The following is a 23603-nucleotide window of genomic DNA, read 5'->3' as shown; positions in this document are numbered from 1 at the left end:
GGCAGGTGAGTGAGAGGGGGAGAAAAGCAGATGGGGGTGGAGTCCGAGAACAGAGGGATGAGAAAGAGGGAGGGTGAGTCAGGAAATGAGGTAGACCTATAGAACATGCAGAGGAGAGGGAGAAAAACACTGAAGTAGTACTGTAGGCAAAATCGTTATTTGGTTTGATCGTAACTACCAACCTTCCAATAAAAAAAACTATATAAAATCTTTCTGCCAGTTTACTTTGTTGTTGTTTTCTGCTGCTATATTAGTCCTCCTGAAACAAACTTGTCACAATGAATATCCCTGTGTAGTACAGTGTATGAGATATCTTTTGAGTAGAGCGATATTTCCATTATTCAATTATTTGAAATCATAAATTGTGACTTTATTATTATGACTGATAAGTATAAGGGAAGGGAAAGGTGATGCCTAGTCAGTTGCACAACTGAACGCATTCAACCGCAATATGTCTTCCGCATTTAACCCCTCTGCACAACATGAATAAAAACAAGCAATCATCAAATTCACCATTAACGTCATATTTATTGTTATTTAGTTACTCAATAAAACATATACAGATATATACAATATGCAGGAAAACAGACGACTGCACTTTACATATTATTAAAAAAAGAAACCAGAAAAGAAAGTCAGTTCGTACGTTGCCGTCACAGGCCTCCATCTATTGTTTCAGAAATTCAAATTCAACAGAAGCTTTATTTAAAGATTACAAGATTGCCTAACACACAGCAAATGTTCTCTTATTTTACATGTGCAATACCAATATTTTTTTCTCATTTCCCTTATTAAATGGTTCTTTGACATCCCCTACTATTTCCATTGGCTGTATTGTACACCTGTGTTGGAGCCCAAGCTAATAGAAGAGGAAGGAAGTGAAAGAGAGGAATATGTATAAAGAAATCCCTTTTTGCAGATACCTTTTCCAACCCCAAAAACAAACAATGCATCTCTCCATCTCCCTCCCTCCCTCTGCTTCAGGTTTCAGGCCAGTTCTATTGAACCAGGATTTGGATTTGATTTGATTTGATTTGAGGGGTAGCCTGCTGAGGCTGTGAGGTACGGTGTCTCAAAGGGCCAAAATCTCATCAGGTTCCTGTGTCTCTGGGTGACAATGGGCTTCCCAGGCCTGAGGTTTGGTTGGAGGGGAGAGGTCCTGGTGAGAGGGCTGCTCTCCTCCCTCTATACACCTGAGAGCCATGGGAGGGAGGAAGGGCTGGTCCACACATCCTCCATACTCTGGCTGACAAAGACCACCAAAGTCCCTCAACGCGTCAGTATGGGTCAGGGTGGCTCTGCCAGACCGAGGCCTGGGCTCAGTGAGCTATACGCTAGTCTGAGGGCAGGCATAGTGGGTCGTACCATCTCCAGGCCTGCAGAGAGAACCATGGCTAGGGGGTAAAGGTACAGGGGACAGCTCTAGTGGTGAGGATGATCACAAAGGTCCCAAATATTATGAGAATATAACCAAACAGAGATTCAACACTGGTATTTCAATACAGCCAAGGTCATTTTGTCTTACTGTTTCTTCAGTTTTAGTTTTTTATTTTCCTCCATTGACATTTCTCCTTTTTTCTTAAAAATAAAATAAAATAAAAATAGATTGATTTGTGGTTTTCCAGATGTGGTCACCACTGACTAGAGCCCAAGCTGTATAGTCCAGCGATGCATGAGTGAGTGTATATGTGTGTGTGTCCAAGAATGTGTTTGTGTGTGAGTGTGTATGCGAGCATGAGTGTGTATGTTTTGATGTGTGTTGATGTGTGTGTACGAGTGTGTATGGGTGTGTATATGTCTTTCTCTCCCTGAACAGGCGAGAGCCGATGCAGTGGCCTCATCATCAACACCTTTATGTCGTCATCATCATTGCTGTCTTCATAGTTGTCATCTGCCACTGACCCTGACTCTCCCTCTCTCCCTCTCTCTCTCTCTCTCTCTCTCTTCATCCGATGTTCCCTCCATCTCCTGGCCTGGCCTGGTTGTGTTCAGGTCAGGGCCGCCACAAAGGTCCCAAAGCGGTTGGAGATGTCGGAGTGCAGGGAGCGCCAGGAGGAGACGGTCCCCCCTCGGCCCTTACTGTCCCCGAGCTCATCTGTGCAGTGGACGGACAGGCACTGCAGGTGGCTCCCCCCATTGCCCCCTCCAGGCCCCTGGGCCCCCACCCCTACTCCAGCCTTACTTTGAGACAGCTCCGACTCTGCCCAGGAGAAACAAACACAGAGAGAAGAGAGGGTTAGTGAGTGGGCCAGCACTGAGGAACACAGATTTAGCATCAACAACCAAAATAAACATATTTGGTTAATATGTAGATCACAATAGAATTAATCATAAAAGCCCCTATATAAATTAAATAATAATTCTCACATCCCACTCAAAATCAGTCCAGTAAAATTACCTTAACAACCCCCCCCTTTCCCACTCCCTGTACTGATGGCTGGAAAAGGACACTGCTCTAAACCCATGCCCCACCTTCTCCTTGCCTGTGGTGACCACACACACACACACACACACACACACACACACACACACACACACACACACACACACACACACACACACACACACACACACACACACACACACACAAATTCAGTCCTGGTCACCCGTGCAAATGGGGAGCGCTCCTCAGTTACCTCTGGTCGTGAGGTCAGAGGGCTGACCTCTAACCCTACTTGACCCAATTTACTGGTATAATGACCCTGCTGCGGTATCGACCCCATGTCGCCATGATGTCAAAGCCCACATTAAATGGTCGCACCAAGCTTCCGGAAAATCCATACATAGGTTTATCCAAGGTCGTATAAAAATCACCCGTGCGATTCTAGAGGAACACGGGGAACGCTGACTGTAGAGATGTATAACCCATCCTCCAAGTCAGATCGCTTGTGCCGTATAAGAACAAATGAGCGAGAGCAAGATTGACGAGGACAAAACGTGCTAGGCTAAACTATACGTAAAAGCATGGCATCACGTGTCATCTGCCATGATATAGACCCACAACATACTGAGAGAGAGAGGCGAGGGGAGAGGAGTTAGAGACGGAGAAGAAGAAAAAGGAAGAGAGAGTGTAGGTAGTCAGACTTTTACTCTCACTGGTTTCAGAAAGCCCTATTGGTGACTGCAACATTGCATCATTTGTTTAGGGTCTGCCTCCAAGCACGCTCTGAGCATTAAATAAAGAGTGTGTGAACATGGTGGGATACCTGCTGTAAAAATCTATCAGGTTATTCCCATCTGTCCTTAGCACTCAAAACACTGTTCTGCTATGTTCCTCAGCCACCCCTGTCATGTTACTACTGCAACGACAAAGACGTTTGTCTGAGGCCTTTGAGTGGGAGCGTAGCTGTAGAGACAGACAGGCTCTAAACAGCTCAGACATGCTGAGGTTCAGGCGCCAGAGACGGGAGAGACTATGATACACACTCTGCTCTGGGCACAGTGCCTGAACATCACACCCCCACTACTCCACAGATCAGCCCACCTCACTGTTCAACAAAGACAGAACGGAAGGAGAGAGAGAAGAGTAAAAATATGACCTCTCTGTGTCACACTCTCTTTTTAGCTCTTCTCTCTCTTCCTAATTACTTTTTTGTTTCTCTCACTCTTTGTATATATTTCTCCCTCACTTTGCTTCCCCGGAGCAGCTATGACGTAATGTTAACAACACACAGCCTGAGAAGCAAGGCCAGGGCAGGACAGAGTGGCAAAGAGGGAAGGCAGGGAGGCAGTGAGGCAGCCTTGCCCCCCAGCCTGTCTGGGCCGTGACCACTGGAATGGAAAAGCGGAGGGATTTGGTAAAAGGTCAGGCAGCCAAGCTCCCGCATCTCTCTCCCTCCTCCTCCCCACAAATCACCCAGGGACTCCGGAGACTGAGTGGAGCGACGGTGGGGGAGAGAGGAAGGCAGCGGGGACAGGGAGGTATGGGGATTAGTGGTGATTGTGGCAAGGGCCAGCGTTTGCCAGAGGGCCCTGCCATACACCACTGAACGGACGACAACCACACTGGGTGAGCCTGGACCACAACTCCTCCTCCCTGTGCTTCCTCCTACCACCGACTCCCCCCCCCGACAGCCCCCGCCGACAGCCCATGGTAGCTGGGCACAGCAGGGTCCGCACCGGCCCGGATAGGCATCCAAGCGGTCCCCTGGCTCTTTGCTGATACACAGCAATCTGACAACACAACCACAAAACACACCGCCAACCACCGCCAGTGCCATATCCACACCACCTCTCAGCTGCCGCTCCACACACACACACACACACACACACACACACACACACACACACACACACACACACACACACACACACACACACACACACACACACACACACACAGTCTGCGTGGTCCCAAAACAGACAGACATGGCCCCCAGCCTCATACATGCAAGGACAAGGACTGTAAACATCAAAGCAAGCACACAGCTTACACATACTGGATACACACACACACACACACACACACACATACTGTTCCAGAGCTATGCTCAGATGTGAGCTCCCATGACAATGTTACTGACATTTATCAAAATGAAAACATCCGCATTACCATCTATTTCACATAAAGAATAATTTACCATGTACTGATTGTCCACCAGTTTACTACTTTAAAAATATATGTTTTATAATCAAAACACTGTGCCTCTCAAATGGTGTTATTAAAAGCAGAAAAATAGTGCTCTTTATAACGTTTAATGAAAAAATATAAAGCTCTCCAGTGCAGGAGTAAGCCAGGCAATTGACCAGCCCGTACTATTACAATACAAATGGTATTAGAGTATCTGTGGATATTTCTAGTTAATACCCTGGGAGCCGAGAGAGATGGGATTTTGGTGGAAAATCGACACGCTACACTTAAATATTAAGCATTATCCATGGCAGCGTACTTGTTCAAAAGTGGAAACAGCGGTGTGAAATTTTACATCACACAGATCTAAATCCCAAATCACTGTGACATTTTACAAGCTGTGGAATCTTGTTTTCAATAAAAACTTACAGGTATCTTGTTAAGGCTGTTCAACGACTCCTATTGCCAAGCAGCATACTGTTCATATCCACAGTAATATCTCAATGATAGGCTATTCATCTCAGAGAATGAGTGTTTAGCTTCAACACACAGGGGGGAATAGCTAATAAAGAAGGGAACAATAATACCACAACCAACTAAGCTGAACCGCAAATACAGTTACATCCCTAACCATATTACAACATCAGACAAGGTTACCACGGCAATTTAAATGCTCAGTTTTATATGATACACCTCTATTTCTCGCCTGTTTCTAAAAGTGATGTAATTGTGTGTGATTTACAGTGGGACTCCTCCACGTAGGCTTGTAAAGCCGTCTCACAGACACACAGACCCAGCTAGTGACGATTTACACAACAATGCTTTCCACTAGTGTCATGAAGAGAACATGCACTACAGCACACTGCTCAGTTTCTGTTTCTGTGTCTGTCTGACACCAATGTTTCGCAGCACTGGCGGCCTGACACCAGCACACACGTCATACCAGCAGTTCTCCATGTATGTAAACAACACTGGGAAGCAATCCTTATTGAACGAAAATAAATATAATATTCTCTGAATCGAAATATAATTGTCAAGGTCAAGAAATGATTCAACTTTAATGTAAAATGATGCAGATACTGGTCATTATTATGTTTTAAATGCATTTGTAAATGAAGTATTATGATAGCTAAATATGTATTATGTACCAGTCTTTGTGTAGGGTGCATTGAAGTAAATACGAGAATACACTGTGTGTGTGTGTGTGTGTGTGTGTGTGCGCGCGCGCGCCTTGGCGTTCACTGGCCTCGCTTTCGGAGCCGAAGAGTTCCGGCCGTCCCATGCGGTAGCCCACTGCCCTTTCTATCCCAAACTATACTTCCATGACGACACTTCACCTTTAACCCCTTGCTCCCCATCCTCACTGAACACAAACCAGCCCAATCAGCCTCTGCACTCTCTGACAAAAACACCCAGAGGCCTCTACTCCTATGACAGTGAGTGAATTCAGGTCAGATTCCTTTAGCATAACAACTAACACTAAAGCCATGAGAGAACATTCTATGTCCGGGAGCACAATGCACACACCACAATGCATAGATACAACGTCTGGTTTTCGACGATGTGAGGAGTGATGGTAAAAAAATAAATGGCTAATTTCCACTACAACATGCTTAGAGTTTGGTGGTTGAGGTCTTTTAACACTTCTCCTGAAGGTTTACAGTGCCTAAGAGCAGGACCTGTGCTCCAGAACCTCAGGTACTAGCTACTGCACCAAGCAGATCGCCCAGCTGAGCAATGACAATGAGACTGTTATGTGACCGCTTAAAGTCAGAACCACAAAAAACACTAACTAATTAGTCCTACGTTCTCTGCTTCGAATTGGGTGAGAGTCTACAGGAATCCCTGTTTGAGAAATAAGAGGACAACCCTAGGTATGTGATGGTGGCCTGGGGGTTGGTGATGGTGGCCTGGGGGTTGGTGATGGTGGCCTGGGGGTTGGTGATGGTGGCCTGGGGGTTGGTGATTGGGGCATGGGGGTTGGTGATTGGGGCATGGGGGTTGGTGATTGGGGCATGGGGGTTGGTGATTGGGGCATGGGAGGCCTTCTACAACCCCCCCCCCCCCCCCCCCACTACCACCACCACATGGTGACCTTTCCCTCAGAGTAGGGAGGATATGGAGAGGAGGGGGTACATTTCACAAGCGAGGGCACAGGGGTTATTTTGGATTGAATTTCCTCTCTGTTCCCTGGCAACAAGAAGGACAAAAACTTGCCCAGGCAGGCAGACCTTGGCTCTGTCTCTCCTCCTCAGCCCTTCTCTAGTACACACACAACTCCCCCTCAGGCCGCAAGACGCGCTTCGGAAACAAGACACAAATGGGAACACGGGAAGTGATTTAGTACCTCCTGCATAAATCAAAACCATGTCCAGGACCTGTCTTCCATGTCATCCAAGTAGGTGACATATTGATCTACGTCTCACTCTCTATTTTGTTTCAGCCTGTTACTACACACTCTGTTTATGTATATTTGGCCCATTTGGAAACCCCAACCACTCATGACAACAGTGGGAATTTAGGGATTATGAGCATCTGTTATGGAGGGGCTGGGAGAGGGGGGGGGGGGTGCTGGGGGTTATCGAAGCTGACCTGCTCAGCCCCACAACACTTAACATGCAATCTATATTTCAAGCTAGTCCTCAGTTGAAGAAGTTAGGTTGCCAATTTACAGAAAGTTACATTTTCTTTTCACATGTCTTTCTTTTCATGTGATAGAAATTGTTTACAACTTTAAATCAAATGACTGATTATAATTGACTGAAATAATAATTGTTCTTTGAATAAAGAAATACTTAGAAATTATGCCGTTTGGTTTGCTTAAAATAAGGAATTTGATGTATAGCGTTGACTCACAGAACGGGACCGCCGAGTGCTGTTGCACGAGGCGCGTAAAAATCGTCTGTCCTCAGTTGCAACACTCACTACCGAGTTCCAAATTGCCTCTGGAAGCAACGTCAGCACAAGAACAGTTCATGGGAGCTTCATGAAATGGGTTTCCATGGCCGAGTAGCCGCACACAAGCCTGAGATCAGCATGCGCAATGCCAAACGTCGGCTGGAGTGCTGTAAAGCTCCACGCCATTGGACTCTGGAGCAGTGGAAACATGTTCTCTGGAGTGATGAATCATGCTTCACCATCTGGCAGTGCGACGGACGAATCTGGGTTTGGCGGATGCCAGTAGAATGCATAGTGCCAACTGTAAAGTTTGGTGGAGGAGGAATAATGGTCTGGGGCTGTTTTTCATGGTACAGGCTAGGCCCCAGAGTTCCAATAAAGGAAAAATTGAAACACTAAAGCATACAATGACATTCTAGACGTTTCTGTGCTTCCAACTTTGTGGCAACAGTTTGGGGAAGGCCCTTTCCTGTTTCAGCATGACAATGCCCCCGTTTAAAAAGCGAGATCCATACAGAAATGGTTTGTCGAGATCGGTGTGGAAGAACTTGACTGGCCTGCACAGAGCCCTGACCTCAACCCCATCGAACACCTTTGGGATGAATTGGAATGCCGACTGCGAGCCAGGCCTAATCGCCCAACATCAGTGCCCGACCTCACTAATGCTCTTGTGGTTGAATGGAAGCAAGTCCCCACTGCAATGTTCCAACATCTAGTGGAAAGCCTTCCCAGAAGAGTTGAGGCTGTTATATCAGCAAAGGGGGGACCAACTCCATATTAATGCCCATGGTTTTGGAATGAGATGTTTGATGAGCAGGTGTCCACATAATTTTGGTCATGTAGTGTATCTTTACTTTTACTCAAGTATGACAATTGAGTACCTTTTCCACCCCCACCCCTGGTTAAAAAGTATAGTTCTGTGTGGTATAATGACAGTATTAAGCCTTAGTGCCCTCAAACTCAACTCTGGACCTCAAAGCCAGACTCCAAACAGCCTCCAAACTATTGTTTCTAACATCTGAATGTCTAAACTGACCTGAAAAATATAAAGAGTCCAGAGAATGGAACTGGGTAGAAAAGGAAATATTTATTTTCTCTCTTTCTCGCTTGAAAATTATGCAAATGTCAGCCATTAACATCTTGCTTGCCTCGGGAGTGAAACCTCAGATGTTCCCAGAAAAAACGGAAACTTCTTTCCATCTTGCTCGCTTTTACTATCACTCCATCAGTCTCTCCTCCTCTCTCCCAGGAGAAATAGTTATCACTCCATCAGTCTCTCCTCCTCTCTCCCAGGAGAAATAGCTATCATTCCATCAGTCTCTCCTCCTCTCTCCCAGGAGAAACAGCTATCATTCCATCAGTCTCTCCTCCTCTCTCCCAGGAGAAATAGCTATCATTCCATCAGTCTCTCCTCCTCTCTCCCAGGAGAAATAGCTATCACTCCATCAGTCTCTCCTCCTCTCTCCCAGGAGAAACAGCTATCATTCCATCAGTCTCTCCTCCTCTCTCCCAGGAGAAACAGCTATCATTCCATCACTCTCCTCCTCTCTCCCAGGAGAAACAACTATCATTCCATCAGTCTCTCCTCCTCTCTCCCAGGAGAAATAGCTATCATTCCATCAGTCTCTCCTCCTCTCTCCCAGGAGAAATAGCTATCACTCCATCAGTCTCTCCTCCTCTCTCCCAGGAGAAACAGCTATCACTCCATCAGTCTCTCCTCCTCTCTCCCAGGAGAAACAGCTCTGGTGTCATAACTCATTTGTCAATACAAGTGAAAGACGCCTGACGACTACCTGCATGCCAAATAGCACAACTGCTGCTGGCGGCATGACAACACCTCCAAACACACACACACACACACACACACACACACACACACACACACACACACACACACACACACACACACACACACACACACACACACACACACACACACACACATACACACTAACACAGACACACACACTAACACACACACACTGACACACATACACACTAACACAGACACACACACTAACACACACACACACACACACACACACACACACACACACTGACACACTAACACAGACACACTGACACACACACACACTGACACAGATGCACACTAACACAGACACACACACTAACACACACACACACACACTGACACAGACACTAACACATACACACTAACACACACACACACACTGACACACACACACACACACACTGACACACATACACACTAACACAGACACACACACTAACACACACACACTGACACACACTGACACAGACACTAACACATACACACTGACACACACTAACACACAGACACTAACACACACTGACACAGACACACACACTAACACACACACACACACTGACACACACACACACACACTAACATACACACACTGACACAGACACACACACTAACACACACACACACTGACACACACACACACACACTAACATACACACACTGACACAGACACACACACTAACACACACACACTGACACACACATATCCCTCCATTCTACACGCTATCCAAGAGGAATATTCACCACACGCACGCTGAGACAAGTTTGAGTTCATTTCAGTGCTCTTCCCCAGGGAAAACAAAATACCGGATGAGCTGCTATTTTGAAGAATCAGAAATCCAGCGAGCAAAAGGCCTGACACCTTTGTTTATACTTTTCTCTCTACACCAGTACGAAAGATGTTTTTTAACACGGCTCCTTTGACTGTCACTGGTTGTAAATGTCTTGCAAAGCAAAGGCCTCAGCATACAGTGGATACACACATACACACAATCATCTAGAAACTAAATATTCAAACTAGATTTTACACACTCCAAACTACAGGCAGAAACTACTAAAAGTATTGTTCTGAGCTGCAGTATCTATAAGACAGAAGACTACACAGCTAAACTATGCTGCTACTGCGCTTGCCTGGCACTCAGATGGACCAGTATTATAAGTGCTAGCAGCTCATGGAAAAATTGCAATGGTTTTGTTTTCATCGCATGCCATCAGTACTGATTAGTACAAATCTATTGGGTTTTACTGTGGATTACTACAACCTAGTAGGGGTTGTCCTTCAATCAGACCAAACGGACTGCAAGCCGGCCAAACTGACGTAGAGCTAAAATAAGTTGTGGTGAACCCTGACATAACTAGTCAGATACTTTAACCATACCATGATGAATTCTCAGAGCTGGAGCTGAGAGTAGTGTGAGAACCAGCACAATAGTTTATTCCAGCATACAAGACACCTGAGAAAATAGTTTATTCCAGCATACAAGACAACTGAGCAAAGGTCTAAAACCACAAGCCTGTGAACAAGTCTGCATAAATCAAACATGATGTTTACAGCTGAAAAACCCACACTGTTAACTTTCCATATTTTCATCTCTCTCACATACAAACACACACACACACACACACTTACATGGTAAAAGCAGTCCTAATGCCCTCTGATTCTTGCTGATAGTGTAGGAATTGTGTGATATTCTTTCAACCCTAGGGATTAATCCACAAAGGAAGACAAAAATGACTTTGCGAAGAGACAGAGGAAGAATAAACACATATTCCAAAAAAAGGTAGAAAAGTCCAACTTTAAATTTCTCAAAGTCTGCACTTTCACGATATGTACAGCTAACTATAATATGATCCTCACATAAGAAAGTCTAACACCTCATTTTTCTTCATTATCTGTCAATAACCATGTCAACTGACAGGAGGTTCCACAGGATGAATTGGCACTTTTGACAACAATATTACCAGGACTAATTTCTAGGATTATGATAAGTATTATTATTACTGCAGTATGAGAAAGTGCAGGCAGTGCTACACTGTCTGGCCGTGTGTTGTTGAGGAAGTCAATACGGAACACCTTGTAATGATGAATCTGGAACACGGACCTCCCCAAGCTGTTTTGTCTTCATTCAACCAAATGTCAATCACATCTTTAAGAAATCACATCTTTAAGAAAGGAAATACAGGAAATAAAAGTGAGTCATGTGATTTGTGAGTTGTCGCCGGAGTGAAATGTCAATAGACCAACAGAGATGGGAAAATGGGGTGGTCTTTTAGGAATATTACACTTTCTTCCAAGGTCGCTTTAGGTGGCCTGTCAATACGCCTGTTCTTTTCCATGCTTAGACACCCCTAATCAGGGTGTCTATGCATGACAAGTCCCCTCTCTACCCACTGTCTCCTACCTGCCAACAGCAAGCTGGAGTCTCCTCAACCACCACTAGAACAGTGACTGTGTTTCATGGGAGACCATGTTCATTCAGAGGAGAGATCCTCACACTGTAAGTACAAAGTGCTAACATACCGTAAATAACAAAACCAACACAACTTTCACTGTGTGGTCAAAACTGAAGCAAAAACTCTAAAAATAAAAATACAACCAACTGAATCATTTCCTAGGGCGACAAGTTGCCTGTTATCAAGACTGTGCATGTATTTCAAAACAAACCGTCAGGTCCTGGCTATGATATAAGGAGCAGAGAGGGAGAGAGGGTGAGGGAAAAAGACAGATGAAAAAGAGGAGGGGGAAATGTATTCACTCATCACTTTGGTGAAAACGCAGCCAAGTTCCTTCACTTCACGGACAACGGGCATCTTTAGTTAAAGCAGGGTCTAAAGGCCCCATGCCTACAGCAGACATTACTGTGTGTTAGTGACTAGCTTTGGCTGCTTGGTATCACACAGATCGGATACGCTATGGATGGGTCCAATTGGTATACTGGCCATATTTCACAAACCCCCGAGACGCCTTGTTGCTATTATAAACTGGTTACCAACGTAATTAGAGCAGAAGAGACACCAGGGCTAAGGGCTGTGTCCAGGCACTCTGCGTTGCGTCGTGCATAAGAACATCCCTTAGCCGTGGTATATTGGCCATGTACCACACCTCCTCGGGCCTTATTGCTTAATTATCCCATAGAAGCTCCTATAGAATGACCTGTACAATGCATTAATTGCATTATCAAATTCCATATTCCTATGAGGCACTTGTGGCACCAAGCTCTGGCCTGAAAACATCACCTGTACATCCACTGGCTCCATTAACAATATACCTGATAATACAGTCTGTTCTGTGATCTCCAACTCCTGCACTGGCTGAGACCTCACCTATAGTCACAGAGCCCCAAACACCACAGGTCCTTTCCTCGCAGTGGCACTACCACCCGTATCCCTGCTAGACACAAGGAGGCCTATTGCCAAATGTCACTGCAGCCATCCCCCTCCCCAAATAACACAGGCCCATAACCCACCTGTCTCAATTGGGCAGTTAAACTAAACTTCCTGTAAAAACACTGAGTGCAGCCTATAAAGCGCCCAATTAACACAATAACTCAGGACTCCCACTATTAAAGGCCCAGTGCAGTAAAAATGGTTTTCCTTTGTTTCATATGATATTGTACAACAGCTGATGAAACTAACACTGTAAAAATGTGATCAGTCTTTTTTCCTGATAATTGAAAATACAATCTACACATGACCTTTTAATCAGCAGGTTTCCATGGGCGGGAGTTTCGGCTTTCCATGGTGACATCACCATGCAGTAAATTGGTTAATAGACCAATAACAAACGGAGTTCCAAACCTCTCTGCCAATAACAGCTAGTTTTCAGTTTCCCCATTCTCAGACAGTGCTAGCAAAATTATTGCTTGAGAAATAGTTCTTAGCTAAAAAGCTATATTTGCCCATTTAAATGGAAATCTATTACAGTAAGGTACTTAATTATTACCCAGAAATAATTTGATATTGATCTAAAAACAGCTGCATTGGGCCTTTAAAGCTGCTCCCAGGATGTCAGGACCTACGCAGACCCCCACCCCATTCCCAGCTTCAGGACACTGTGATGGGGGATAGGACAGGGGCATGAGGACAGATACCAGGGTTGCCACAACATTAAACTAAATGAATGTGATACACCTCTGGTGCACAACACCTAAAAGGGTGTCATATGATCAACTCCGAGGGAGACATGGAAAAATGATCAAAATACGTGGAAAATGTTTTACTTCAATACAAATGATCCATATGATCAGACCGTGCTGCTTAGCAAAATGTGCTGTGTATTCAATCAAAATGTGGGATCTTAAAACGTTTTAATTGATTAGCCACATCATACGGGAATAAAAGGGGAGCATGATCAAATTGTGATTTTAAAAAAAAATACAAATTGTTTTATTTCTAAATTGTAGACCAGCTATCATTAGCGTTAACACATTATTATTATTATTATTACTATTACATGCTAAGTATAATTTATCTTGTGAATAGTAGGAATACTGATAACCTTGATAACTAACCAGACCATTTAAAAAGAAAACTACATAACTATGTTAAACTTTCACTGTAACTTGGCAATAGGCCAGAATCCAGGCACAGGCAATGGCCATGTCAGGGTTCACCTTTAATCAGCTGGTAGACTTGCAACAAGACATCCGAAACAAACATAAATAGTCTCCATGACTTACAAAAACAGACAAATGCCTACATTCATCAATAGTTTTATTTCACTTCTACACAGCGCAACTTCAAAGTTCCATGAAATCTTTAAAAAATGAATTTGAATTCAGGGCATTTTGCAAGAGAATATGTCAAATCATTTCATAACTGTTAATTGATTGTGCCTAGGTGTAATATTTAGGTTAATACATATATGCAACTAAAACCACAAGGCGCTATATATGTTTATCTGAAACTTATGGTTTCATTTGACTGCAGAGAAATGTGCGCGTCTCTGAAACACATCCAATTCAATCTTAAAATCAAGCAACACACCTTAACCCCTTTTCATCTTTTCCGTCTGCAGCACTCAAATGAGAAACTGTCAAGAGCCATGATTTGTGCTAACTAGCTATCGATTTCGCCCAAGCGACATACGTTTCATGCTTCCAGGGAGGGGAATTGGAGAGGGAAAAATTTGCGGAGATAGTATGGAGAGACGGGAGAGAATAAATACTTTAACAAAATTGAGGTGGCCGCTGTTGCTGTGCATTTTCTGTAGAATAGCCTACGTGCGCCTATCTAAGACATATGGGTCTTGAAAAAAATGGACAGAGGGAGAATGTGGCCGGTCTGGTTGACCTCTGTCTCCTAAACAATGCGCCTTGATCACAGATTCCGTGCATGGAGCCCCCTCCCCTCTCTGCTCCCACAGTTAGCCAGAACAAAGGGAAATTGAATAAATATGCGCTGGGGGCTACCTATTCACGTGAGAAAAGGCGTTTTGGTGGCTTGTCTCTGGCCGTGGCGATTTAATTATGCGTGTTTCACTGCTACCCCGCCGCCTTTTGCAGCACTGACTGACTACAATTTCTATTTATCTGTAGCTGTTGTAATGTCCCATACAAAAAGTGTCCTAACAAAATACATCAAGACACAAGAGAACATTACATTTGCACAGAAACATATCCCACCTTACGATTAAAAGAGGACATGCACCAGAAATATTGAATTAATAACTTGAATATAAATATGAAGTAGGCTTACGTTTGTTCTTTGATTAATGGATTGGTGGCGCAGTCAACAAAAAGTCACTTCAGCACTGAATTCAATTGAATGTGCTTGTTGTACCTATAGCCTTGTCTCAATATAAACAAAATAGGAAATAATAATAACCATAAGCATAATTCCCACATTTTCTTTAATTTCCTGTTTATGAACTAAAACAAACCAGAAGCCTTAGGTATGACCGGTAATGTAAAGACAGTAGAAAATGATTTGTGTTGTTTAATGTCAAACGATGATTGACAGCCGTTTTCCTAACCGCTGACGTAAAATGTAAAGCGCCAGCCAGCGTCTCTAATCACACTATACCAATTCCAACAAGCACTTCAAATTATACAACAGTGTCCTGGTATAGGATTCTAAATACATTTGTTTTGAAATTATTTACAGAAAGAACCATTTGTATACCGTGACCAACAATTTTTCCTAAACCAATGCAGGTAGAAAAACTGTCTGGCAATAAAATAGAACCCAAACTTTTAAACAAATTACAAAAACTGAATTAGACTAGCATTCTTATTATTATTCGGACTCTTATTATTACTGTTATTATTATTATTGTCTAATAGTATTACCATGTTCAATGTAAATCTTTCCATTCGAGGACACGTCATATTTAGGAAACAAAAAGTTGATAAATAACAGCTTAAGATACTCTTGTTTATATTAATTTAACTTCTTTCCTGACAACGCTGCCCTTCTCAATATGGACTAATCTAAAATCAATCCAGTCTCCAATCACGTATTTTATCCCGTAGTAATAACAAAAACACACAGATATGTGTGAATGGGAAACCCCGCTGTTAAAACGCATCTCCTCAGAAACCTATTCATCTTCTCAGTGTAGTTGTTCACTCTGAAAACCCAGATAAAGAACCACAGGAAATGTTTACTTTTCTCGGGCTGTTATTTTGAAGTCCCTCTACAAGAGAAGAATCCATTACAAGCACCAAATAATACTTTAAGGATTACTTAGAACAACAAATCTAACTACAAGTCAATGTTTTTAAATGTTCCTGTTTAGTGCTAGGTATTTCATTTCTAATCGTTATATAGCCTGTGGTCCAATAGCCTATCCCTTGTGTAAAAACGATTAAAAGTCAGAAATTAATTATTTATGTTTCTTCATGTAAAGCTCGATTCGAGTAAATACCTTATTTATATTTTCAATAGAATATGTGAAACATAAAACATTGAGATTTTTGACTCGAAGTTACCGAACAACCCTTCACGATGTCTACAGTGCTTAGGCTATACTCAAAGGCAGTGCAAGAAGAGAGCCTGCGTGTCTCCAATTCAACTCATGCAAGTTAATATACTAATCTTATCATATATAATCTTGTAGCCTCCTATATAATGATATTGTCCACACCACAATATTGTATTGACTTGAGATAATCATATCCTCAGAAAGAGATTTCCAAATAACTGCACACATAGGCTACAAGCACAAAGGAAGTCCTTGGTGACTTATTTTAGTGTAGAGTTTAAATCATTTTTTACTCATCTGAGAGGCAAAACAACACTATGTGCTGATAAGTTGATTGACTGCCATAAGAGTGTGTGTGTGTGTGTGTGTGTGTGTGTGTGTGTGTGTGTGTGTGTGTGTGTGTGTGTGTGTGTGTGTGTGTGTGTGTGTGTGTGTGTGTGGACAGTAATAAGATACTAATAGTCAGATAGTAAAACAATGTGGCAAATATGATCATAGAGCATATTGAATTACCTTCTTTGCTGTTATTCTGGCTCTTAGTTTTTTCCCAGGGTGCCATGGACTTGTCATCCTCTGGCCCATCCATCATGGCCTTGTCGCTGGGCACATACCAGGTGGCGTGCTGCTCTGCCATTAGAGTGTCAAGGTCAATAGTGCCCATTGAGCCCTTCCCAGCATCCGGGCTGCAGCTCGCCAGCTCATTGTCTTCGTTCTGTGAGGGACAGTCACCATTCTTTTTACCATTCTTCATGGCCAGGGGCTGGTCCTCTGAGATGCTGAACTGTTGGCGCTGCAGCTGGATCTGGGCCTGCAGTATCTCCAGAGGATGGATGTCGTCCTGGCCAGAGGTGCTGGATGGGGTGCGTACCTGCTCCATCCCAGGTGTGCCTGGGTGACCGACTCCGTTGCCCACCGTGCCCCCACCAGCACTCAGTCCATAGCTGTCGGGTGTCGAGGTAGTGTGATTGGTGATGCCCTGCATGCCTAGGGGCTTTTGCCCATTCATCAGGCCATGTTCCCCCCTCTGCAGCTTGGGTGAGACAGTGATGTGCGGACTGCGGATGGGCTTTGTGACTGGAGCACCTCCTGCATCTGAGCTAGAGGACACCTCATCCTCATTGACGTAGTGGGTGCTGACATCGTCAGGAAGGTCCACGTGCGGTGAGCTACTGTTAGATTTGGTGACACTCTGAATGCCACTGTCCAGAGAAGACATCAGGTCTGCCTGGTCCCCCAGCTTCTGGTCATCTCCCTTTCCCCAGGAGGGGGACGGGAGGGGTTTCTCATGGGGCGTACCCCCACCCCTCTCCCCAACGCCAGCTGAAGGGGGTTGCTGGCCTGGACTTACAACAGGGTTTCCGCTGTCAGAGGAAAAAAAGATCCCAGGGCTCACATGCCCGCTGTCCCTTTTTCTCCTCCCTCTCCCTCTCCCATTCCCTGTTGCTGCTTTCCCCTCACTGCATGGGGTAGCGTCCATGTTGTAATTTGGGGAGAGGGCACTGGCTTCCCCCTGCAGCGTCTGGTTTTGACCTGCAGGCTTTATGTTGCTATTCCCAGTGCCAGGCATCTGGCTGTTCTGGGAAGTGCCGCTCTGAAAATACTCAGGACCAGCACTGCCAGTCCCGTTAGCAGTGCTGCTATTAATGTCCTGCTCCGTCTGACTCAGTTTTCGCTTGCCCTCATTTTGGTTCTTCTTGTTGAATGTTACGTTTAGGTTGGGGGCCCCTAGGCTAGCTATCATGTTCTGGCAGGCTGTGGAAAGGGCCGCCAGGCAGCTCTGCCCGAAAACATTGTCTTTAGTGCTGGTTTTGCTAAAGTTCCCCAGGGAGAGCGCCCCAAGCTTACTGACAGAGGACCGCTGGCCTGGGGGGAACTCAGATGGAGTAGGGTAGCTCCCTGGTGAGGTGTTCACCCCCTGGGGATTGCTATGTGGTGGCCCCTGACGGTTTGTCCCTCCGTAAGGAAACGTTGGTTGAGCTCCCATGGAAGGCCCGGCGGGGAAGTCAGCTGGCCGCCTATCTGATGGTGCGTTGGGGTGTCCTACCCCGGCTCCGGGGGACTGCATCTGGGAGAGGTTGCCCATGTTGTTGCCAAACTGGGGGTGCATGCGAGGGGAGTGGAGGGCCTGTACATGCCCATCTCCAGGTATCCTCATTGGCTCCTGCATGCCCATCCCATTCATGCCCGGCCTGAACATCATACCAGCTCCGTTCTGCTGCAGCCCCATGTCGTGGGCCCCAGCCTCCCCGCCCGTTCCCCCCATACGCCGTGACATGATCTCTCCTGGTGGGTGGGACCCGGGGAACCAGTTCTCCTGAGTTATATGAGGGTTCTGACCCTCAAAGTTCGGCATCCTGGATCCATTCTCCCTGTCAAAGTTGGGCTGAGGCATGCTCCCCACTGGGCCTCCATGAACCATGGGGCCCGGAGGCACGTCGCCGTGGTGACCCAGCTGCTGCAGGCTGGGCTGCCTCATCCTCTGCTGCTGGTTCCGAGAGGCCATCTGCTTGATCATCATGGCCGCGTTCTGCCGCTGTTGCAGAGACTGCTGCTCAGGCCCAGCATGCTGGAGTGGACCCGGGGGGAAACCGTCTGTTACAGGTGGGGTGAACTCACCAGGAAGACCAGGGTAGGCCGAGGGAGAGAGATGGTTCTCCATGCCCTGCGCATTGTGCATGCCACTACCCCACGTGCCACAATTCTCCCCTCCCTGTGCATTAGGAAACTCAAATCTGGGCCTTTTTGCCATGTTCATATAAGGACTGTCAAAGTGTTGCAGCCTCTGATTCGGAGGCTGTTGGGCAGGAGGAGGGGGAGCCGGCTGTTGCATATTAAACATGGGGTCCCCATAGGGGTGCTGGCCCCTATTTTCCAGTCTGTGAATAGGATACTCAAACTGGTTGTGTTGGCCAGGCATCATGACGCCACCATCCAGCATGTTGGTGTTGGTGGAGCCCGACTCAGATTGGGGGGGCCGGGGGAGGCCTGGGGGGCATGAGTTCTGTCGTGCTATCAAACCAGCCTGCTGCTGCTGCTGCTGCATGAGAGTGTGTCTGGCACTGACCCCCGGGTCCATCCCCACTGGCATCTTACGGCCATTCCCAAAGCGCTCAAAGAACACTCCATGCTGTGGGGGAGGCTGAGGCTGCTGGGGCTGTGGGGGTGGCTGCTGGTGCCCTTTGGAGATGCCCTGTATACCCGGTGTCCGAGCCATGGCAGGGTTTCCAGGGAAACTGCCACCGGCCACCGGCCTTCCTGGCCCAAAGTGGGGCAGCTGAGACTCTGATTCTGATGGAGAAAATACAGGTACGTCAAAATGTCCAGTTGGGGGCTCGCTTGGGAAATTAAACTCTAATCCCTCCACAACACCCTGATTGGGCATCCGTCGAGGCTCCAGACCATGGGTCTCCGAGGAGGAAGAGGAGGAGGAGGGCAGACCATGGAAGGATGCTGCCCGGTTAGGTGACTGGTCCAGGGGTAGACAGGGTGCAGGGACAGCGTGGTTGCCGCTTGGGGGGCCGTGGTGCTGGAACTCAGGCATGTTACTGGATCTTTGCTGCTGTTGCTGCTGCTGCTGCTGGGAGAAGCTGTCCCCTGCCTGGCCCTCAGCAAGGGGGTCAAACCCCTCTCCAAAGCCCTGCTGGGGCCCCATGCCGTTGTTGTTGTAGCCCATCAGCCTGCCACCATGCAGGCAGGATGAAGCTGGGTCTGGGCCTCCAAAGTTCCCACTGAAATGAGGATGGTGTTGATGAGGGTGAGACTGGTGGCCATGGGGATGGCCTTGATGAGGTTGCTGGTTGTTATAAAATCCATGCATGGGTCCTTGCTGCTGCTGTTGCTGCTGGAGTCCGCTTCCTGCATGCATGTCTGAGTGGCCCCTGGGATGAAAGCCACCATACTGCTCACCGTTCATGTTCATATTGAGCCCAAGCATCGGAGGCTCGTTCAGAGGGCCCATGCCCGGCTCCACGGCACCAGGCGGGCCTCCTGCATGAAAGCCAGGGCTTTTGTAATGGGAGCTCATGTTCAGTCTTGGCTGGGTTATGTTTCTCTCTGACTGGCCAGGGTTTCTGCTATTAATCTGAGAACCAAACTGCTCCAGCCCAAACATACTTCCCTGCTATCAATCCCGCATGACAGCCAGCTCAGCTGGCATAGGCAGTCTATGTTAGCCTCAGTTTTCCTTCTTCTCCACAAAAAAAAGAGGACAAAAACGAAAAGAGATGAGAAATGCCTCAATAGGCCAGATGGGCTATTTTGATATCTTAAAAAGTCCCGATTTAAAAATTAGACAATGGATCTTAAATCTATTCACTCACCCAATGAGTACTCATTGTGTTTTCCAAAATCCAATTTGCACCTAAAGTGTTGAGAGGAAAATAAAATCGAGAGGACACTACACGTATGTCCAACGAAGCACGCACATAGGCTACAACAGTCTGATCTTGCTCGTTCCCGTGTATTTCTACAGGCGACTGGTTTCCATTAGTTTACAAATAATACAAAAGATCTTTCACTTGCTATGTGACTTCGATATAATATCATATTCCAAAGTTTCTGAGCACATTTCTTCTTTGCAAACTTGATCAAACCCCTTATCTAATTTATGACAGAGATCACACGGCTTATAAACATTTAAATAAACACATAACACTTTTCTTCGTCAACTTCATTACTCCAGCTGTTGTCAAATGTCCTAGGACGCACAGTTTGGAGTGTCCTTTCAAGATCCCTTTATTGAGAAATCCACCGGCAACCTGCACAAGTCAAATTATAATTGGTCGTTGTTTTAAAATCAAAAGAAACAATTTCCCACAGTTCTGGGTGAAATGTCTTATAACTGCACTATTAACAATTCTACCATTTTAAGTCTGAGACAAAGTCCGGAGGGAAGATCCAGCCCAGTCATGAGGCTATCAGGAAAGTCGCTTTTGCGCCACCGTGTCCCCGACCTTCCGGCAAGCACTACCCGCGGCTTGACAACATAGTCCAACTGGTCCTGGTCATGTGCCCTCCAAGCACGCATAAGGCGCGGAACCTCTATTGGCTCTTTCCCTCACTCTCCCACACTATATAACGCACTCCTTCTGCTCCTGACTCTGGTTTGGTCTATTCCAGCTGGGAGCGATTCACAGATAGATCACTCTCTTGTCCGGCGCTTGGCGCTGTGTGAGATCAACGCGTTCAGGGAACCAGCAACAAGTTTTGCATTCCGCAACCAATTCCATCCATGAGGTCCTAGCCAATCGGAGGCTGCGGAGTGCCAGCGCAGAGGGAGGGTCCATCTTTTAAGGTGGTCCAAGATGTGGATGAACGAGAGAGTAACGTTAGTGTATTGAAAGAGCACCGTTCTCCCCAACTAAAGTGTATTCGAGTCTATGCCAGGTGTGTTACTTGCTCCATTGTATTTTAAATGGTCTATGGCCATTTTTGCTTTTTGTTTTTTATTTGAGATCAATCTATGTATTTGATATAGAGCACATACAAATCTGGATGAATAAACGCCTTTATGTTAGTATATTATGTTATTTGAATAAACGCCTTTATGTTAGTATATTATGTTATTTGAATAAACGCCTTTAAGTTAGTATATTATGTTATTTGAATAAACGCCTTTATGTTAGTATATTATGTTATTTGAATAAACGCCTTTATGTTAGTATATTATGTTATTTGAATAAAAGCCTTTGTGTTAGTATATTATGTTATTTTCTTGATAGAAATGGAGATGTAGGAAATTAAGTTACGCTCAATCAAAGAGAGATGATCTCACAATAGCTTTGGTTAAACATATGCCAGGACGCAATCACTGGCCCGGAGTTTGTAATGTTAACGCACTTTAAACAGCAAATTAACATTTCCATTCAGATGAACTGTACATGACCGTAATTCGGTTTACCTTATAAATTAAAAAAGCACATTTATGTTATGTTTATTGGCATGAAGGGGAAGGGGCAGGCAAGAGAAAAGACCAAGTCAACCTTTCTTATACTTAGGGTACTGTAATATTCAAGCTATGTAATTAAAACAAGTCTGAAAATAATGAAATGTAGGTTATGTGCATCACGCTATTTTCAGAAGCGTAATATAGGCCTATCTGGGCTAATCCTAAAACACTGCCCTCCGAGGTGTTTTAAACGGACTGGCGTATCGTAGCACAAGAGGTGCTGTTCTTTGATTTAAAGCCTGCTGCTAAGAGATACTATGTAGCAGATCAAAATACAAGCGCCAGTGATAATAGTGATATATTGAGATAAAATAAGGTTTCACATACGATCCAGCCACAGGGCCGTAGAACTGTTCAAATGAATATGGACTTTATGGACGATTGCATGTTTACCTATTTTAGGTGATATAGTCAATAGTTAGAGAGATAGTGTGTGTGTCGGAGGAGGGGGAAGATATATATATATATATATATATATATAGAGAGAGAGAGAGAGAGAGAGAGAGAGAGAGAGAGAGAGAGAGAGAGAGAATTGGTTGGTTTCCCCGCAAAAATAATCCCCCTTAAAAAAGATCGATAGCATCGGATCTACTGGAAGGATACCATAATCGATAACAATCTTTAACACTTTAAAATATTTCACATAGAAGTGTTTTTACATTTGGGCTTTACATTAGCAGAATTGAAATGGTATCAACTACCCCTACATTTTATAAAAAGCAAAGTAACCTACTGTGAAATGTGCATAGTTCAAATGGGTAAAGCACGGGAAATAAGTCATGGACCACAGTGAACATAATGTGACCCAAAATAAATGAAGGAGTTATGAATTAACCTGGCTAAAGTTTTATGTTATTTTACGTGTTGCTAAATATATTGCGGCAATTCAAATTGAATGTCTTAATCAACTTTTGTAGCCTATATATAAGTATATTAATAATGTGCTCGAAAGAAGTCTTCAAGATTATTTACCTTTGCTTTTTTATAAAATGTACTTTGCAATTCAAATGACATCCAGCTAATTGCCCCAATTAATGTCTTATCTAAATATCAATTTAGACACGCGCTTCTGCAATTACACAGACTGCACTTTGTCGATCATAAACGGCTTCGTCCGACAAATTAAGATGATTAATGGAAATAGTTAATGATGAAAATAAAAACAACTCCAGATTGTGCTTTGTTTCCTGTGGAGAGCGTGGGCTCTGATCTGGCGCTTTTTGACGCGTGGCATCTGAACAGTCACACTGTGGAACAAAAAGACGTCAGGCCGTTTGATAAGTAGCCTATAAAAGTGATTTTGTAATAAATGTATGGTCTGACTCTCTCTCTCTCTCAGAAACACACACACACACACACACACACACACGTGGACATTTTGTGTTTTTCTTTTGCAATTTAAGAATTATGCTAGGTGATTATATTTTGTACCATTCGCCAACCAATAGGCTAT

General features: G+C 44.9%; 1 protein-coding gene across 4 annotated transcripts; it reads right to left on the bottom strand.

Moving 5' to 3' along the window:
• Nucleotides 1-508: 508 nt before the first annotated feature.
• On the bottom strand, nucleotides 509-21800 carry LOC115164503 (transcriptional activator MN1-like). 4 transcript variants are annotated; one of them, XM_029717048.1, is made up of 3 exons: nucleotides 20523-21799; nucleotides 16717-20389; nucleotides 509-2200 (listed from the first exon to the last, which is right to left on the bottom strand). In XM_029717048.1, exons 2-3 carry the CDS (start codon nucleotides 20312-20314, stop codon nucleotides 1989-1991), a joined length of 3810 nt encoding a protein of 1269 aa, XP_029572908.1. In that variant the 5' UTR covers nucleotides 20315-20389; nucleotides 20523-21799; the 3' UTR covers nucleotides 509-1988. The 4 variants fall into 4 exon arrangements, with proteins under 4 accessions (XP_029572908.1, XP_029572907.1, XP_029572909.1 ...); XM_029717047.1 differs by having other exon boundaries at nucleotides 16717-21799; XM_029717049.1 differs by lacking the exon at nucleotides 509-2200 and adding an exon at nucleotides 10100-10979 and having other exon boundaries at nucleotides 16717-21800.
• Nucleotides 21801-23603: the final 1803 nt, after the last annotated feature.

This window comes from Salmo trutta, chromosome 27 (genome assembly GCF_901001165.1).
Source record: "Salmo trutta chromosome 27, fSalTru1.1, whole genome shotgun sequence".
Classification (NCBI taxonomy): Eukaryota; Metazoa; Chordata; class Actinopteri; order Salmoniformes; family Salmonidae; genus Salmo; species Salmo trutta.
The sequence above is the reverse complement of the archived record's forward strand: the minus strand, read 5'-3'. Positions and strand labels throughout refer to the sequence as shown.